Source organism: Brachycentrus maculatus, unplaced genomic scaffold (genome assembly GCF_059751285.1).
Source record: "Brachycentrus maculatus isolate JH-2025_06_01 unplaced genomic scaffold, ASM5975128v1 h1tg000042l, whole genome shotgun sequence".
NCBI lineage: Eukaryota > Metazoa > Arthropoda > Insecta > Trichoptera > Brachycentridae > Brachycentrus > Brachycentrus maculatus.
Genome location: NW_028280796.1, coordinates 236,725 through 252,422, shown reverse-complemented (window position 1 = coordinate 252,422; position 15,698 = coordinate 236,725). Strand labels below are relative to the sequence as shown.

Sequence of the window (15,698 nt, the reverse complement as noted above, 5' to 3'; positions counted from 1 at the left end):
CCTATTTTACAAACAAAAAAAATGTAATTCTTACAAAGTGCACAATGATACATAAGATAAAAATTATTTTTAAAATTATTGAAATACTATCTGCAATTACTTACCAGTTATATAAAATGTTTTATAAAATACGTAAAATAAATGGCTAATTCTGGTTACATTGAGATTTTTTTATTAATATAGAATGTGGCTTTGTTAATGTACACACTTTAGAGCAAGCATGAACTGCTCCATCCAATTTCAATTTTTCCAATGGAGATGACATATCGCCCACTCCTTTCAAGAATGTCATAAATCAAAAAACTTGATTTTTCAGGAGAACATTTTAAAGTTTAAAAATATAATACAATGTATTAAAAATAAATATCAAGCCACTTATTGAACTTTTAACTGTGCAACAAATCTTTTATGGTAAAACCTGAAGGTTTTTTCTCCATTTGAAAAATATTTAGTATATTTAAAAAAAATAATTATACAATACTTTTCTTCAAAATGCAAAAACAACACTTTCTGCCCTGTAGCGGGTAATTATTAAGTTAAAAATATGCCTCTTTTGCTGGGTTATAGTACATTTTCTAGGCATTCCGAAAACATGCACAACTTAAAATTGACGATTTTTGATTTATGACGTTTTTGAAAGGAGTGAGCGATATATTCGCCGTACATACGAGTACACTGTCAGAGCAGATCTACTCATCAGATACATAAATTTGAAATTTGTAGCTCCATCAACTTGAAAGACATTTATGACTCGTAGATAACAAATCATCTAGTACTACAACCGCCGAGGATGATACACCATACTGTCTGCCATTTATTATTTGCCTTTTTTACATTCGTGCATCTCGCTGATTATAAAAAACATGTTTTTACATAAAGGTATATGTAAGTACATGTTCAAAATATTTTCGAATTATAATTTTTTGGGCAGTATTATTAACGCTATCTAAAAACATAACAAGTAAAGAATAGTAAAAGTGCATATAAATCATATATTTGAATATATTTAGTCCACCCCAGCTTCTATAATACATAAATATTAATAATATATCATGACAAATTATCACGCACTCACAACGTTTTTCAAACTTCCCGCAAACACTTTTCAAAACTTATCATTTTGTGACTAGATTTTCAAACAGTTAGTATCAAATATCTAGCCGTAAGTTTTTTCCATCCATAGATGTGTGTACATCTATAGATACATGATTCGAGATTTATTCTATCTGTGGTTGTATGTGTCAAATCACGTCAAATGTGGCAGTTTATTTCACTGCGTGTCTGAAATGTAAATATTATTACCATAACGCGCATAATTTCTTATTATAATAAATAGTTCTCGAATGTGCGAAGTCCATACATATTTATGATTCTTAGTTCTCGGCGTATAGGAAGTGATCACGGTCGCTTTACAAATAAAGTCTCATGTAGTTGAAAACAGTCAAAATGCAAGAGTTCAGCGATATCGAAGTTTACAAAACAAGTTTCTCCGTCTTCATAGCCTTATTTTATCTTGAAATGCTTTATATTCTCATCATGACCCTGTCAATTTTGAATCGCGTTAATCAACAGCACCCTTTCTAGAACAAGGTAAGATTACTATTGATCAACACTAATTTCACCTAGTCCTACATTCGGCCCGAATTCGGCACAATTACAAACTACTCAACTTTCACCCTTTAAATAATTATTCTCAAATTTGTTTTCATCGTAATGTTTGCAAAGGAAAATTTTACGATTAACCTCATTTCGAATATTTTATCATTTTAAGTATGTAAATAACAGTTCAAAATTTTTAAATTTACGATTATTGTTCCATAAACCTACTTCCTCCCAATAAGTAATTTTATTTGTAGAATAGTTTTATTCATAGAATTATTTGTATGTGTGAATTAATTAATTTTTTAACTAACTATCACGGCACTTCTCTGCAAGTGTAGCCTGAGATAATAGAACGCCACACTAATCTGTCTTTGCAAACAATCTTCACCTCTTCCACATTCATGCATCTCCTCATATATACCCACCGATTATTCAAACTCCTGACCTGACCACTTTCTATTATTTAAATTTTCTATTAAATAAAAAGTATTTGATGTGGTACTTGATTATGCCCAGTTTTTTCAAAAATCAGTCAGAAAATCAGAGGGACTGTGTTAACTTGACTAGTATAAATATTTAAACAAGAATAGTATTTTGTTAGGTTAAAAAACGACTGATGTATGTGCCTTATAGCAGATATATACACATGAAATCAATCTAGACCAATTAATGGGAGATCTACAATTCCCCTGCTAACCCTATATGATATTTTAGGAATAAATTATAAATAAAACACTTGTTTGTTTACCACTTGGGTATTATATTTTAACGACTAGTTTCAGAAACTACAGATGCTTTCATCTACGGGTTTGAATATAAACTAAATTCTGAAACTGGTCGTTTAAACATAATACTCACATAAGTGTTTTATGTATAATTTAATCATGTCTTACCACAAAGTGAATGTCGAAACAATAAATAACATGATATTTCCATTTCTCGCCATAACACATCCTTCTTCAGTAACTTCTTCTCTGTCCAAGCGGCCATACTGGAATGAATTATCTCTCGTAAAAAATGCACCCTCTCTAATAACTTTTAAGAAACGTCTGAGACATTACTATCTCTTATTGGAATCCTAACTGTACATCAAACCTCATCCCTTAGTTTTTCCCTCTACCTCCTTCCCTAAACTTTATTTTTCCTTTGCCTTCCTTATTATCATCAATTTGTAATTTATGTTTTCTTAATGTTCAAGTATTATCTACCCTCTGATTGCAAACAGCTAGATAACAAACGTTTTGACCAACACACTAGTCTGTTTTTGGTTGGCTGGAAGATATTGCTTTTTAGCAATAAGCTCGCCAAAGTACTTATTTCTTTTCTCTGCATGAAGTTTAAATAAATAAATATTTTAGATATTAAATATCTATATGTAGTAAGTACTCAGTGTTTAATTTAATTATTTTATTTGTTCATTTAAGCTAGCAATGAGTTGTTTTGGTAACATAATGAGAGGCACATCTCTTTATTTATCGAAACCGTCAGATTCCAACATACGCAAGGAAGTGAAAATTGAAGGAATTTACGTACAATTCTTGAAGCCATTTCAAATAGAAGGGATAAGATTTTTGTTCAGGAAATTCTTAAATGTAAGTCACATTTTTTCTTAATAAATTAACCAACCGCCTTATTTACAGTATTCATTTATTTTTAGTTCACACATAATTACAAATTACAATAATCTGCCCTCACTGAGTTTTCCCGTGCAAAGGACACAAAACATTGGAAATGAATAATCCCATTTAACCTTTTCATAGCCGCAAATAAATTACGCGGCAGTGCTCAACAGGCCAAGTATTTTTTTGTAAAAAATAGTTGTCTAAAGATTTTTTTTTTTGTTGTTTTTATTGAATTATAATTTACTTACCAAATATTATATCCCGCATCGATTGTTAGAGTTTTATTCTTGAAGTTAAACCAGTTTCAAATTTTCAGGGTTGTCACACTAAGTCGCACACGCAAGTTTTTATTAAATTTAATATTAACACACAACTATTATTTATCAATGGAATATTTTAAAATAATAAGAAAAACACAAAAAAATTGAGCAAAATAAAAACCCCTGGCGTTCAAAACAATCGATTAAAATAATCAATATTTCAAGTGGTTTGAGTGGTAGCCCTAATGACATCTGTCAACTGTCAGCTGAAAGTGATACCGATAAATCACTTAAAAGTATTTAAAAACTTTATAAAATATTTTGTGACAACTTCAACTGATGGCAATGTATGTTCCGTTTTTGACAGATTGTCAATATGAGTTAAAACTGCGGAGTAATACGTCATCAAAAGTACTGACGAGATATCTCGTCTCTGGCCATACGGGCACTCCGCCATTTGCCGAGATATCTCGTCTCTGGCAACCATCGGGTTAAGTTCAAAATTCATGACCTTGATTTTTGAGTTTTCTCTTTACATGTCTGTCTGGTAAAATAGCATTTAGACAAACCGACACAACTGTTTTTTTTGTTTTTAAATCAATATTTATATTATCATTTTGGTTTTAAATTTGAAAAGCTAACAGCTTATTTATTATTAGTAATTTATTTTATTTTATAACAATGTTTATAATTTGTGTTTATAACAAAGTCGTTCATGAGTCGTCACTCATGTCATTTTGGTGGCAAAGTCGATACTATCTTTCTATATTCTTTAAATGCTAAGGTGAATTTTGCTAACTATGTTGACAGTTTGTTACTATGATTTTTTTCTATTAACACATTGTTTGCGATAAACGCTCAAAAACGTCTTTTACATACTGTTAGTAGAGAGTAGGAGACGTTTATAAGAGTGCTATTTGTTTACTTTTGGTAGAGTCCGAGAGTCGCCTAAAAACATTTTACAGATCAGAATTGGGTTTGTGGTGGCTTGTGATTGGTATATGACCCTAATTAGTATAGTAATTAGGGTTGGGGTTGTTGAAAAAACCGCCAGACAACAATGTGTTAAAATATTTCCAAAATCCATGCATATTTAGTGGTATGTAGTGCAAAATCTTACTCCTGCAAATACAGAGGGAAGTATATTATTGTTTCTAATTTTTCTAGGGTGTTGGAGTACTTTTAAATGATGATGCCGGTCTCGGAAAAACTGTCCAAACTGTTCTCTTCCTATCTTCTATTTCTTCTGCCAAATCTCTTATACTTTGCCATGAAAATAACCAAAACCATTGGCTGTCTCACTTTCTAAAGTGGTCTTCTCAGGAAGCTTGTTGTTACAATGATGAAGGTAAAAATATCGTTTTTTTTTATTTTTTTAAGTTGTATTAGGTTTATAAAATATTTAAACATATTTTTACCAAGTCTTTACATAATTAACTTTCTTTTTTAATTTTTCAGATCAAACTGATAAGAATTTCACAATAGCTACTCTCAACGATTGTGACAAGTTGGCTAACAGATATTGGGATATTATTGTGATAGATGATCTTGATCCTGTTAAATCTTTTAAATATCTGGGTGCTCTGAAATCTAGGTTCAAAATGTGGCTAACGAGTGATGATCTAACTGTGAGTTATGTATTTGTTGTATCAATATCTACTTTTATATATTGACTATAATAATTAAATTTTATAAATTTGTTTAATTATTTTTAAAGGTGAAATACAAAAGTCTATATAAAATTCTAAGCTGGATATCTGGAAACACTGTCGGCTCGCAGAAAGACTTTGAAAATGGATTTTTTTCAAATGAAAAGCAATTATCCAAACTGTGGAAATTAAGGCAAGCCTTACGGAATTTCTGTAGTCACTGGATTTTGCGGAGAACCAAGTTATCTGTATCCAATCAGCTTCCCATACATTCAGATGTAAGTGTGAAAAATCGTGTATCATTTTGCTGACATTAATATTATACGCTCATCTAATTGTGATTGCGCTTATCATTCAATGTTTTATCAACTTATTTCAGACAGTGAAAAAATTACCAAGTACTCACAATGGCAGCTCTATCAGTCTATATATGAAAGCGGGTCCAAATTTTATGCTTTTACAATCTGATGAATCGACCTCTGTTGAAACGAATTCCTCAATTCAAAAACCAATCTCTAAAACAAGGTCTGAAAATGACGAATTATCTCCATCGCTTTTGGATTACGATTCCATAGGTGAAAAGAAAGATGGACCACATAAGAGAAAGGCTAAGGATATTACAGGACTAAAAGTAAAAAAATCTAAGCTATCTTTAATTGGCGAACAGTCTGGACCAAGTTGTGACCCAAAACCTACGGCAGAAATTCAATCTCCTGTCGTCGAAATGACAGAACAAAATACAAAAATAAAAACAGAAATTCCTGACAATGATGCTCTTGTAAATCTAAATGTCAATAAGAATGTTACCGAATCTAGTATTGTTAATGTAAAGTTAGAGAAAGATTACGATGCTTCCATGGATGACAACATCGCCAGCTTGTCAAATCAAAAACCTTCAAAGTTCCATCTGCTTGATTCCCTTTTTAGCGATGATGTCGACGTAAAATTCAAAAGTAATATACAACACGAAGAATGCAAGAATGATTCGCCCATAGAACAAAGTAATATTGTTGAGTCCCCCTCACAGCATTCCAATAGTACAGTCGAAAAGAAACAGTTCAAATTGCTGGATGACTTTTTCTTTGGCACTTCAAAAAAGCTATAAATTACTAGGCAAATTTAGCATAGGATTTACTGGAAAGATTTATAAATTTTTAAAAAAAAGTATGGTTATGGGATCTTTTCATAAATATTAATATTTTTATAAAAACATTTAGTAATTTTGAAGTGTGTTGGATATTATTGTGGAGATATCTAAAAATCATTTTGTTTGTTCTAAATATAGTCGATCTTGGTTATAGAAAAGTGTAAGGAACAACAAAAAATTTTGGTTACCATAAATTAACAGTTTAAATTACAGTCGGACCTTATTTTCCACTTAGGGTGCATTCCTAGATGACAAAGCACTATACGAAACAGAGTTAAATCATGTCATTTAAACATATAGTAAATAAGCAAAGGAGGACCTCACAACCAAAAGTAAGCAAAATTTACTTGTATGTATTTTTACATTAATTTACATATTGCTCACTCCTCTCAACAACGTCATATATAAAAAAACTCCTTTTTCAGGAGATCGTTTTTTAAGTTTAAAAATATAATAAAATGTTTTAAAAATAAATATGAAGCCACTTATTGAACTTTTTACTGTACAACAGATCTTTTTAGGTGAATGTTAAAACCTGAATGTTTTTTCTCCATTTGAAAAATATTTATTATATTAAAAATAAAAAATTAGACAATACCGTTTCTTCAAAATGCATAAACAATAATTTCTGCCTTGTAGCGGGTAAATATTAAGTTAAAAATATGCCGCTTTTGCTGGGATATAGTACATTTTCTGGGCATTCCGAAAACATGCACAACTGAAAATTGACAATTATTGATATGTGACGTTGAAAGGAGTGAGCGATTTGTTTGTTACATATTACACAGATGTGCACACAAATATAAAGTTAAATTTTTGCAATTGAATTGTCTAATGTCTTCTATTACTCTGACTAAGCAAATGTCGGCAGCAGTAGATGGTATCCAAAACTCTTCATCTTGCTTTTTAACTCTGTTTAAAATCAGCTATTGCGTTTATCAGTGAATTCTTGCAGAGCAAGGTCTACATTACCTAATCCATGGCGCCATTTTTTCCAAAATTTCACAACTAATTCTTTATTTTTACCATTTAGACACACTCAAAATATTAGGTATTGTAATTAGGTTAGGTTAGAACTATCGTCATTTCCTTTTCGAGATATTTATAAATCTTTTGTTACTCTTTTCATTTGTTTTTTATTACTATTTTTATGTTTACTCAGTAACCAAAATTAGAACACTATATCCGCTTAATAACGCCTCATCATAAATGTGTCATCACTATAACGCCTCATCATAAATGTGGCAGATAAAATCAATTCTTACTATGTATTCCCAACCAAGTTCGGCTATATGTCTCATATACACACAATACGGCAATATTTATATCTTTAATCTTTATCTTTTTACTTGTTTTAAAAAAATACTTTCTGGTGCATGTGCATGTGTTTTCACTTCTAGTTAAAAGTTTTTTTTTTTTTAACTATGAAATTTTATGCATTTCTATATTTTATATGACAACAGTGTGACTTTTTACATATTATTAGTTTGATTATATATGAATATTTATTTTACATAGATATTAATTTATTTGGTCAGGTTTATTTATTTATTATTTAAAAAAAATATGATTAGTAACTTATACCCGTCTGATTTACTTGGTCTAAATTTTAGACTACATTTTTAAATGAATTTTTATATTTAGCTTCAGATAAATATTTATCTGTTATATTTAATTGTAATAACTTATGAATAAATTCAAATAAAATAAAAAGTTGTGCATTTTTTCTTAAGTCTTCCAATGTTAAATTTATTAAATTTGATTGAAATAAAATTCACTTATTGCATTAAATATTTCTATCTTTTTTTCCTTTTGGAGCCGGTATGAGAATTGTATTCTGTGTTTCTGTTTATAACTGTGATAATCATATATATCCATTGTGCTACTAATTTATCCAAAATAAATAGAATTTTGCATGAAGTTAAGTATCAAAATAAATATGTATTGCTTTTGTCTTCATATTATCATTTTATCTTAAACAATGTTTATATATATATATATATATATATATGAATATGAATTCCATATTATTTTATACTGTCATTCAATATTAAATTTTTATGTCTTGGTCTTTTCCTTTTAACCCTAGAAGCATAATCTATATTAGAGGTATACAAAGACTTAAACACACCACTCAGAGACGTACACATATAAATAAAAGTCTGTAGGCAAAAATAATTCTATTTTTAGGTTTATTACTTGAAATAAATGTAGGTTAGGTAATAAACTAAGAATAAAACACATTGTTATGTTATCAGTTAAAATACGATCACAGCTCTCGTTGAGATCGTTTCAAAGACGGTGTTTCAAGTTTCTTCTGCATCCAAGGGGTAACCGAATCTGTCACTTCATAAATAATCTTCTGTTCAACGGTTTTTTATTGTTTCTGATCACGTTATGGCCATAAATTATAATAAAATTCTAGTAGATATAAAATATATGAAAATTTAACAAAAACTGTATCGCATAAACTTAGTACAAACTTACTCAAAGCGTCATACGTCTTGCAGGCGTACATGTACATCAATAAATCATAAATGTACATCAATAAGTTGAAAATGGCGGGAATTACCTTAGTGACACAGGCACCGTCCGCTAGTTCCCATTGGTCACTGCGTTGGTTAAAAAGCATGTGGCGCTAGCTTCAACCGTTAGAAAGAAACAAAGAATTGCCTAATTCGTGTACACTTCGCAGGCGTAGATTAGGCTTCTAGGGTTAATGTATTTTTTATTATGTTATTTATGTATATTATTTTTTAATATTGTGAGTGCAAAAACTAACCATTTTAAATAAAAACTAGTTGATATGTCTAGATGTTTTATAAACTCTGAATCGTGCTTATAAGTTCTATAAAAAGCTTTGATCATTTATCTTAACCGCCCTCTACCCTTGGGTACCTACCCAAGATTTTTGAATGACAATATTTATTTACAATGTACCATACAAATTATCAAACAAAAGATGCATTTATGACCCTTTGAAAGTCAGAGGTTCTCAACATAAGATATGTCACCGGATATTTTATATACATGTGTTGAGTCCTTCAGAGGGTTGAGTATTATGCTTTTAACATTGAAAAAAATATAAAAAAATAAATTTTGTAAAATCAAATAATTTATGCAATGCATTTATGTAATGCACAAATGTATATTTTTAAAAGCCACAACTGCCTTATGAAACTTCTGATAAGCCTTTGAAGTTTGCAATGAATTGTGATCACTGATAGAATTGGCAATAGTTTCAGTTTAGTTTTATTCATTATAAAATCAAATAATGATATAAATTTTAAGGATTAGTTAAGGCACGGCTAATGAGAATGGTAGATGCTCCTATCTTTGATTGGATTACACGATTTGTTCAATTTAGCTCAGTTTTAAAAGGCGTCAGGTTACAGACACTTTGAACTTCCATTGCTGACAATCCGTAAGCAGTTTGTGTGTGAATTAATGTATACCTTACTTAACGTAAAGGAACTGACAGATTTTGGATTTCAAATGCTGCAGATATAGATTAACAGTTGTTGAAGTCACTTAATTCCGCATCAGAACTAGCTCGATAGCCATAATAAGTAGAGGCATTTAATAAAATGCTTAAGGAGGAGTTTAATTGCAGCGATCAATGAATGTTGTTAGTATGGTTGTATATCTGCACATTGTAATTATTATAATCATTATTTTTCGATTTAGCAAAAAGTTGCATTTATGCTCCCACATCTGCCTATCTTTTTTAAGAAATTAGACCTTAAATGAACTTTATAAATTATAATCATATACTGAAGTTATGCATCTTAATATACCTACTATAAAAAGGTTTGAGTCGAAGGATTACAAAATAGTCGTGATTCAGCTACAATCCATAAAAAATACTCATTGTGCATTGTTTAATTATTTAATATTAAGTATTTATATATTTTATAATTCAAGTTAATAAAAAATTTAAAAAATATTAACATTTTTCATTATATTATAATATGTCTTCTCACTGTATTTCTCATCGCAATAAGCTAAACTGGCAGTTCAAAGCGAAGCGCTAGTACTGATGTGTGGAATCAAAACATGGAATTGGCAAAAGAAGGATGAAAGCAGAGTGAACGCCATTGAAATGCGTTCCCTCAGATGATCGCGTGGAGAATCATTGAACGACAGAATTAAAACTGAAGATATTTAGAAAGGAATGTATGACTGACTAGGGATAATTGAGTTTAAGAAAAGTTCTTTAATGTGATATGGACATGTGGGGCGAATGCATAACGAGTGAATGACTAAGAAAGTATATTTGGCAAATGCGAACAAAAAATACTTGGCATGACCAGATCAATCAGAACCTAAAATCTGGTAGTGTTAAAAGTCTGTAATCGGAGGACATGTATGACTAGATGTGTGGATGCTATAAGTGTAGGACAGACGAGTGTGGCATTCCATCCTCTCTGGCTAACCCGACCTAGAAACGGCATGATAGGTGTGGTTGTAGCGATCCATTTAATCTAAGTTAAATGCAATAAACATACGCAGATTAAAAATGAAGTAAAATTAATAATAAAATCAAAATTATGAATATTAATCTACCAAATCTGAATGAAAATATTAGCAATTATCTTTATTGTATTGATCATTGACTGATTTTTGTATTTGAGAATAACATTAATTCTGGTATATTAATACAGTTTAAAACAAAAACCGGTTAAAAATACATAGTTTCTTTTCGTATATCTGGGAGACAAATACATATATACATGTGTGAACAAAGTGGTAATATCGATACATATGACAATATCTATAATATAAGTGCATCGGAGATATTTCTGAATTGCCATTTCAATAAATTTATTCAAATTTTAGGACCTGAATGTCTTTAACATCCGTAGTCAAGATAGTCTGTATATGAATCCTTGTTTAGCATTTGGTAAAATATTACTTGGTTTATCCCTTTTTGTATTTGAAGTAGTTTACAAGATTAGTTATGAAGTCTTGTCGCGTGAAGACAGCGACTTTTGTGCACCAAAAGCTGAAGAGCGGTGGACATTGATATTCTAAATCTTCTCTGTAAACAGTATCTTTGTTCACCTGCCTCATTATCATATCACATTTGGAATTGGCTGCAAATTACACAAAATATATAACAAAATTATCTTCATTCATAATAATAATGTATTTGTTCATTCATTCAAACCCTTATCCGCGCACCCCAATGGTGCATAGGGCACTGCATCATATAAACGCAGTGTTATCTTGATCGTTAACACATGAAGGAAAGGTGATCAGCCCTCCGCTTCAAGTACCAGTCCAGGGTAATATAGAATAAATATAAGAGTGAAAAAATCACTTATATTTTTATGACCCCCCTGGGAATCGAACCCGGGACCTCCAGAACGGTAGCCAAGCGTGCTGACCATTACACTACGGAGGCGGAATAATGTATAATCCATTCATAATGTTGTAAATATTGAATTGTTTGATACTTACAGCATACCCAACCGTGAAACATGCATGTTTTATGATCTGATGAAATTATGTATCGTTCTCCCTCTGTCCTAACGGAGTAGTGTCCCACAGCGACACTGTTCAGAAATGGCCAAACGGGTAATATTTCTTCGTAAGTTACTGAATACTTCCAATGGTCGTAATTTCCACTTTCTGCATTTACTGTGAAATTGCGCCTAAACAGATAACGTATTTATGGTCACTCTTCTTCTAACATTGTAATATATATATATATATATATATATATAGGTGCGTAATATAAAACTTTCAATGTATCCTGCCAAATTAGTGCAATGATATTTGAAAGATGTGTAGGAGATATTGTACCATCAATGTATTCAATGCCTGAATCTACTGACAGCAGAAAGTATGTAACTAGAAGCATCGACCGGCCTGTTGACTTTTTACAATAGTTACGTTTGTGTAGCACAGCTCGTTTGTGCAATAACATCTCGATTGCAGTGTGGGGACTGCAGATTTAGTATTATAAAAGATGGTGCCATACTATTCTTAAGTCTCTGTGCGGACTCAGCCATAATAGTACAACATGTGCTTCATTTCAGTCTTCTGCGAATATGTTACGAATTATTATTTGTCCTCTTAATAATTATATTTTTGCATGTCACGCTTTAACAAACATCTAGAACTCTTTCTGAGTTTTCATCAACCGCAACTCAAAGTACTAAATGTTGAAACCCTTATGTGATTTGAAGTGGTCATCCGATTTTCCATCACCCTCACCCAGCATCAATGGTCATTGGTCACCATCCAAGATTCCAAAGGTATTTACAAATAATATGAATTTTAATAAAATATTTGCAACTTTAAATCCATATATTATAAAAATCATAGTTAAACTGTTTCCAGACTGATTTATCACAATGGATGGTTTCAATAGATGATGCTTCAGTTTCATAGTTTAATCTATTCAAATGAAGGTAAGCCAACTATGTTTTGGTGATATGTATATATACATTTTTACTTTTGATATATTTCCAATATTCTTATTCTTCTTCTTCAAACCCTTATCCACACCTGATGGTGCATAGGGCACTGCATCATAATAAATGCAGTGTTATCTTGATCATTCACATATGAAGGAAAGGTGATTAGCCCTCCAGTTCAGGTACCAGTCCAGGGTAATAAATATTTAAGATAAAAATCATTCATATTTATTTGACCCCCTACCTGGGAATCGAACCCGGAACCTCCAGTACGGTAGCCGAGCGTGTTGATCATTATTACACTATGGAGGCAGACTTATTACGTAGGTTTATTAATGATTTGTTCTTATACATATTGTTAATAAACAGACACCCATTTTTACACAAGTATCAATTTTAATTTCTATTATGGAGTACATAAATTGTATTCAACATATGGAGTGGATGGATAACGAGAGAATGACTAAAAGAGTTTATTTAGTGTGAATGGAAGTACAGAACAAGCTAGGCCAAGAAAGACTTGGCACAAGCAAATCAATCAAAACCTGGAATCTGATTGTGTCAAAAGTCGATAGGGCATGTATGATTAGATGAGGAGTATACGTCAGGATAGACAAGTGTGGTTTTCCATCCTCTCCAGGAAATCGGTGTGATGGTAGTAGCAGTATATATGTATAATGTTATAAAATTAAATTAAACACTTGAATATTCCACTGAATTGAGTTTTATTTTTATTTACGACTAGTTTCGAAAATGATTGTTTAAACAAGTGTTTAATTTAATTTAAATAATCATGTCATTCCACAAAGTTAATGCCAAATCAATAAATAATATAATGTTATACTTACATGTGTGGTATTAGGAATTTTTTAATATTGCTAAAATCAGCGATGAATTCCCAAACATGTTCCGCATTCACGTTTGGCAATAATCTTTCATAGCTTGTGCCATAATTTTTATTTCTTAGTGCCATGTAAGCAATAATGCTTATTGCCACAATTGTAAACAATCTTTTCTTATGCCACATGACTGGCTGCATGTCTTTCTTCTACGGGAATCTAAAATCATTTCAATCTTATACTAGCGTACCCATAACTGTGAGGGCAATGAATTAAATATAATTTATTTTTATCTTTAGTACTGTATCTAATATACCATACATAAAAACATTATATATGTATATACAGCATGACCTCTTTAATCCGAATGCTGAAAATTTACTCCCTGTTCGGACTAGTAGATCGTTGGGATTACAGTACAGAGAGTCTGTAGGGTATTTTTATCAAATAAAACAACTATGTATTGTGAAATTTTAAATGTATTTATTTAATTTTTTTAAAGACATTAAATATTTTAGGCGTACGAGATTTATTTAATGACAATTAAAAAGCTTTTTCTCTCAATTTACGTAAAAGCATCTTATCTGGAACAGGAATATTCACTTGGTCAGCCCATTCTAGGCATGTTTTAAGGGATGGGTGGGCGTTTGGATTACAGAGATATTCGGATAAAAGAGGTCCTGCTGTACTCATACATACACCACATAAAGCTAAAGAATAGGTATCTTGCTTCTTGTAAAGCACATTCATGAACGAAAATTCAAAATACTGTTGCAGTTTCCTACTTTACCGCCATAAAATGTAACTACGATGTAATTCGTAATAGTAGAAATATTTGATTTTATAAAAGTTATACAAACATCTCTCACGGGGAGATTGGTATGTTTCGATATGTGATTTTTTATAATGATAATTTTTAATATCCATATTTTTTTTTGCATGAAGTGTGCCGTATGAAGCGGCAATTTCAAAATAAACCAAAACGATTGTAGACTGTTGATTGAATGTAGATGGTTGCAAAAACGTAATATATATTGAATTTATAATCTTTTCATTTATTACGTGTTTTATATAGTACGAGAATTAATTAAAAAATATTTTATTTTGATTACTTTTTAAAACTTATTTTATTTGATTAATGTTATTTGAATAAATAATGGGTTCTTCTGAATTATGAGTTGGCTACGCCTACCATTGCTACGCATACGTACTTGTAAATATTAAATGAATTTGCACCGAAACATGAATGGCGGGAGTATATTTAGGTCATTTGCGTCATGCGCAACTCCAGAGCGATGCAATGTTTATATAATGAGGAAGTATCGACATGTCCAGTTCATAATGTTGGAACTTCGGAAATTATTTGAAATTAAAATAATAAAAAAACGATATTTGTGGAACAAGAATATCGATAGATTTTTGACAAAATAAAAAACGACACTATAGTATTATAATAGGTAGCAATCAAGGATTAAAAGTTTAAATGCTAATACAAGGCATACAAGAGTACATACTCGTAATACGTAGAGTATGTACTTTTCTAAGATGCTATTTAAAATAGACTGTAAAATTTAGGATCAACTTATTCTTTTAACCCTTCTTATCCGCGCCTAAAGATGCACAAGGCACTGCAGTACATCGAAGCACTGTTACCTCGATCATTATTACAAGGCAATCAGTCATGCACTTCCATGCTGATATGAAATAAATATTAGATTGAAATATCACTTATAGTATTTTGAATTGAACCTGGGATATCCAGCACGAAAGCCAAGAGCGCTTACTACTACACAACGGATGAAAACAATATTATTTAGATATATACTTCACAAATACTTACGGAGCTTTTGTTTTATGGACTATGATGAGAGATTTTTTCAATCTGAATTGCACAATTTCACAACTAGATATTTTTTTCTGTTCCGATAATAAGTGTAAGTTACATTCTTTACTTTCAATTTTTTTAAATGACTGTTCCTTTTCGACGACGATTCCCACTCGCTTCCCGTTTTACACTGTTCAATTTATGTAAAAGTACCGAACTCTGGAGATACCCGCCTCTCATTTGGTTCTGTTTACGATAAACAAAAGTCAACTTCCCGGCGTTTTCGACAAGATTAGCATGTGCTGGAACCTAGGAATATCAAACTGTGG

The 15,698-nt window shown here is 31.0% G+C and overlaps 2 protein-coding genes across 3 annotated transcripts; one reads left to right on the top strand and one right to left on the bottom strand.

Moving 5' to 3' along the window:
* Nucleotides 1-1,234: 1,234 nt before the first annotated feature.
* LOC148312347 (uncharacterized) lies at nucleotides 1,235-10,719 on the top strand. Of its 2 annotated transcripts, none has more exons than XM_088277346.1 (6): nucleotides 1,235-1,590; nucleotides 3,031-3,194; nucleotides 4,652-4,832; nucleotides 4,943-5,112; nucleotides 5,202-5,411; nucleotides 5,513-10,719. In XM_088277346.1, the coding sequence occupies exons 2-6, from the start codon at nucleotides 3,033-3,035 to the stop codon at nucleotides 6,236-6,238; spliced, it is 1,449 nt and encodes a 482-aa protein (XP_088133472.1). In that variant the 5' UTR covers nucleotides 1,235-1,590; nucleotides 3,031-3,032; the 3' UTR covers nucleotides 6,239-10,719. The 2 variants fall into 2 exon arrangements, with proteins under 2 accessions (XP_088133472.1, XP_088133471.1); XM_088277345.1 differs by having other exon boundaries at nucleotides 3,027-3,194.
* A 137-nt stretch (nucleotides 10,720-10,856) lies between these two features.
* Nucleotides 10,857-15,561, bottom strand: LOC148312346 (uncharacterized). Its single transcript, XM_088277350.1, has 4 exons — nucleotides 15,385-15,561; nucleotides 13,554-13,763; nucleotides 11,744-11,937; nucleotides 10,857-11,376 (listed from the first exon to the last, which is right to left on the bottom strand). The coding sequence occupies exons 2-4, from the start codon at nucleotides 13,742-13,744 to the stop codon at nucleotides 11,201-11,203; spliced, it is 561 nt and encodes a 186-aa protein (XP_088133476.1). The 5' UTR covers nucleotides 13,745-13,763; nucleotides 15,385-15,561; the 3' UTR covers nucleotides 10,857-11,200.
* Between the last annotated feature and the right edge of the window lie 137 nt (nucleotides 15,562-15,698).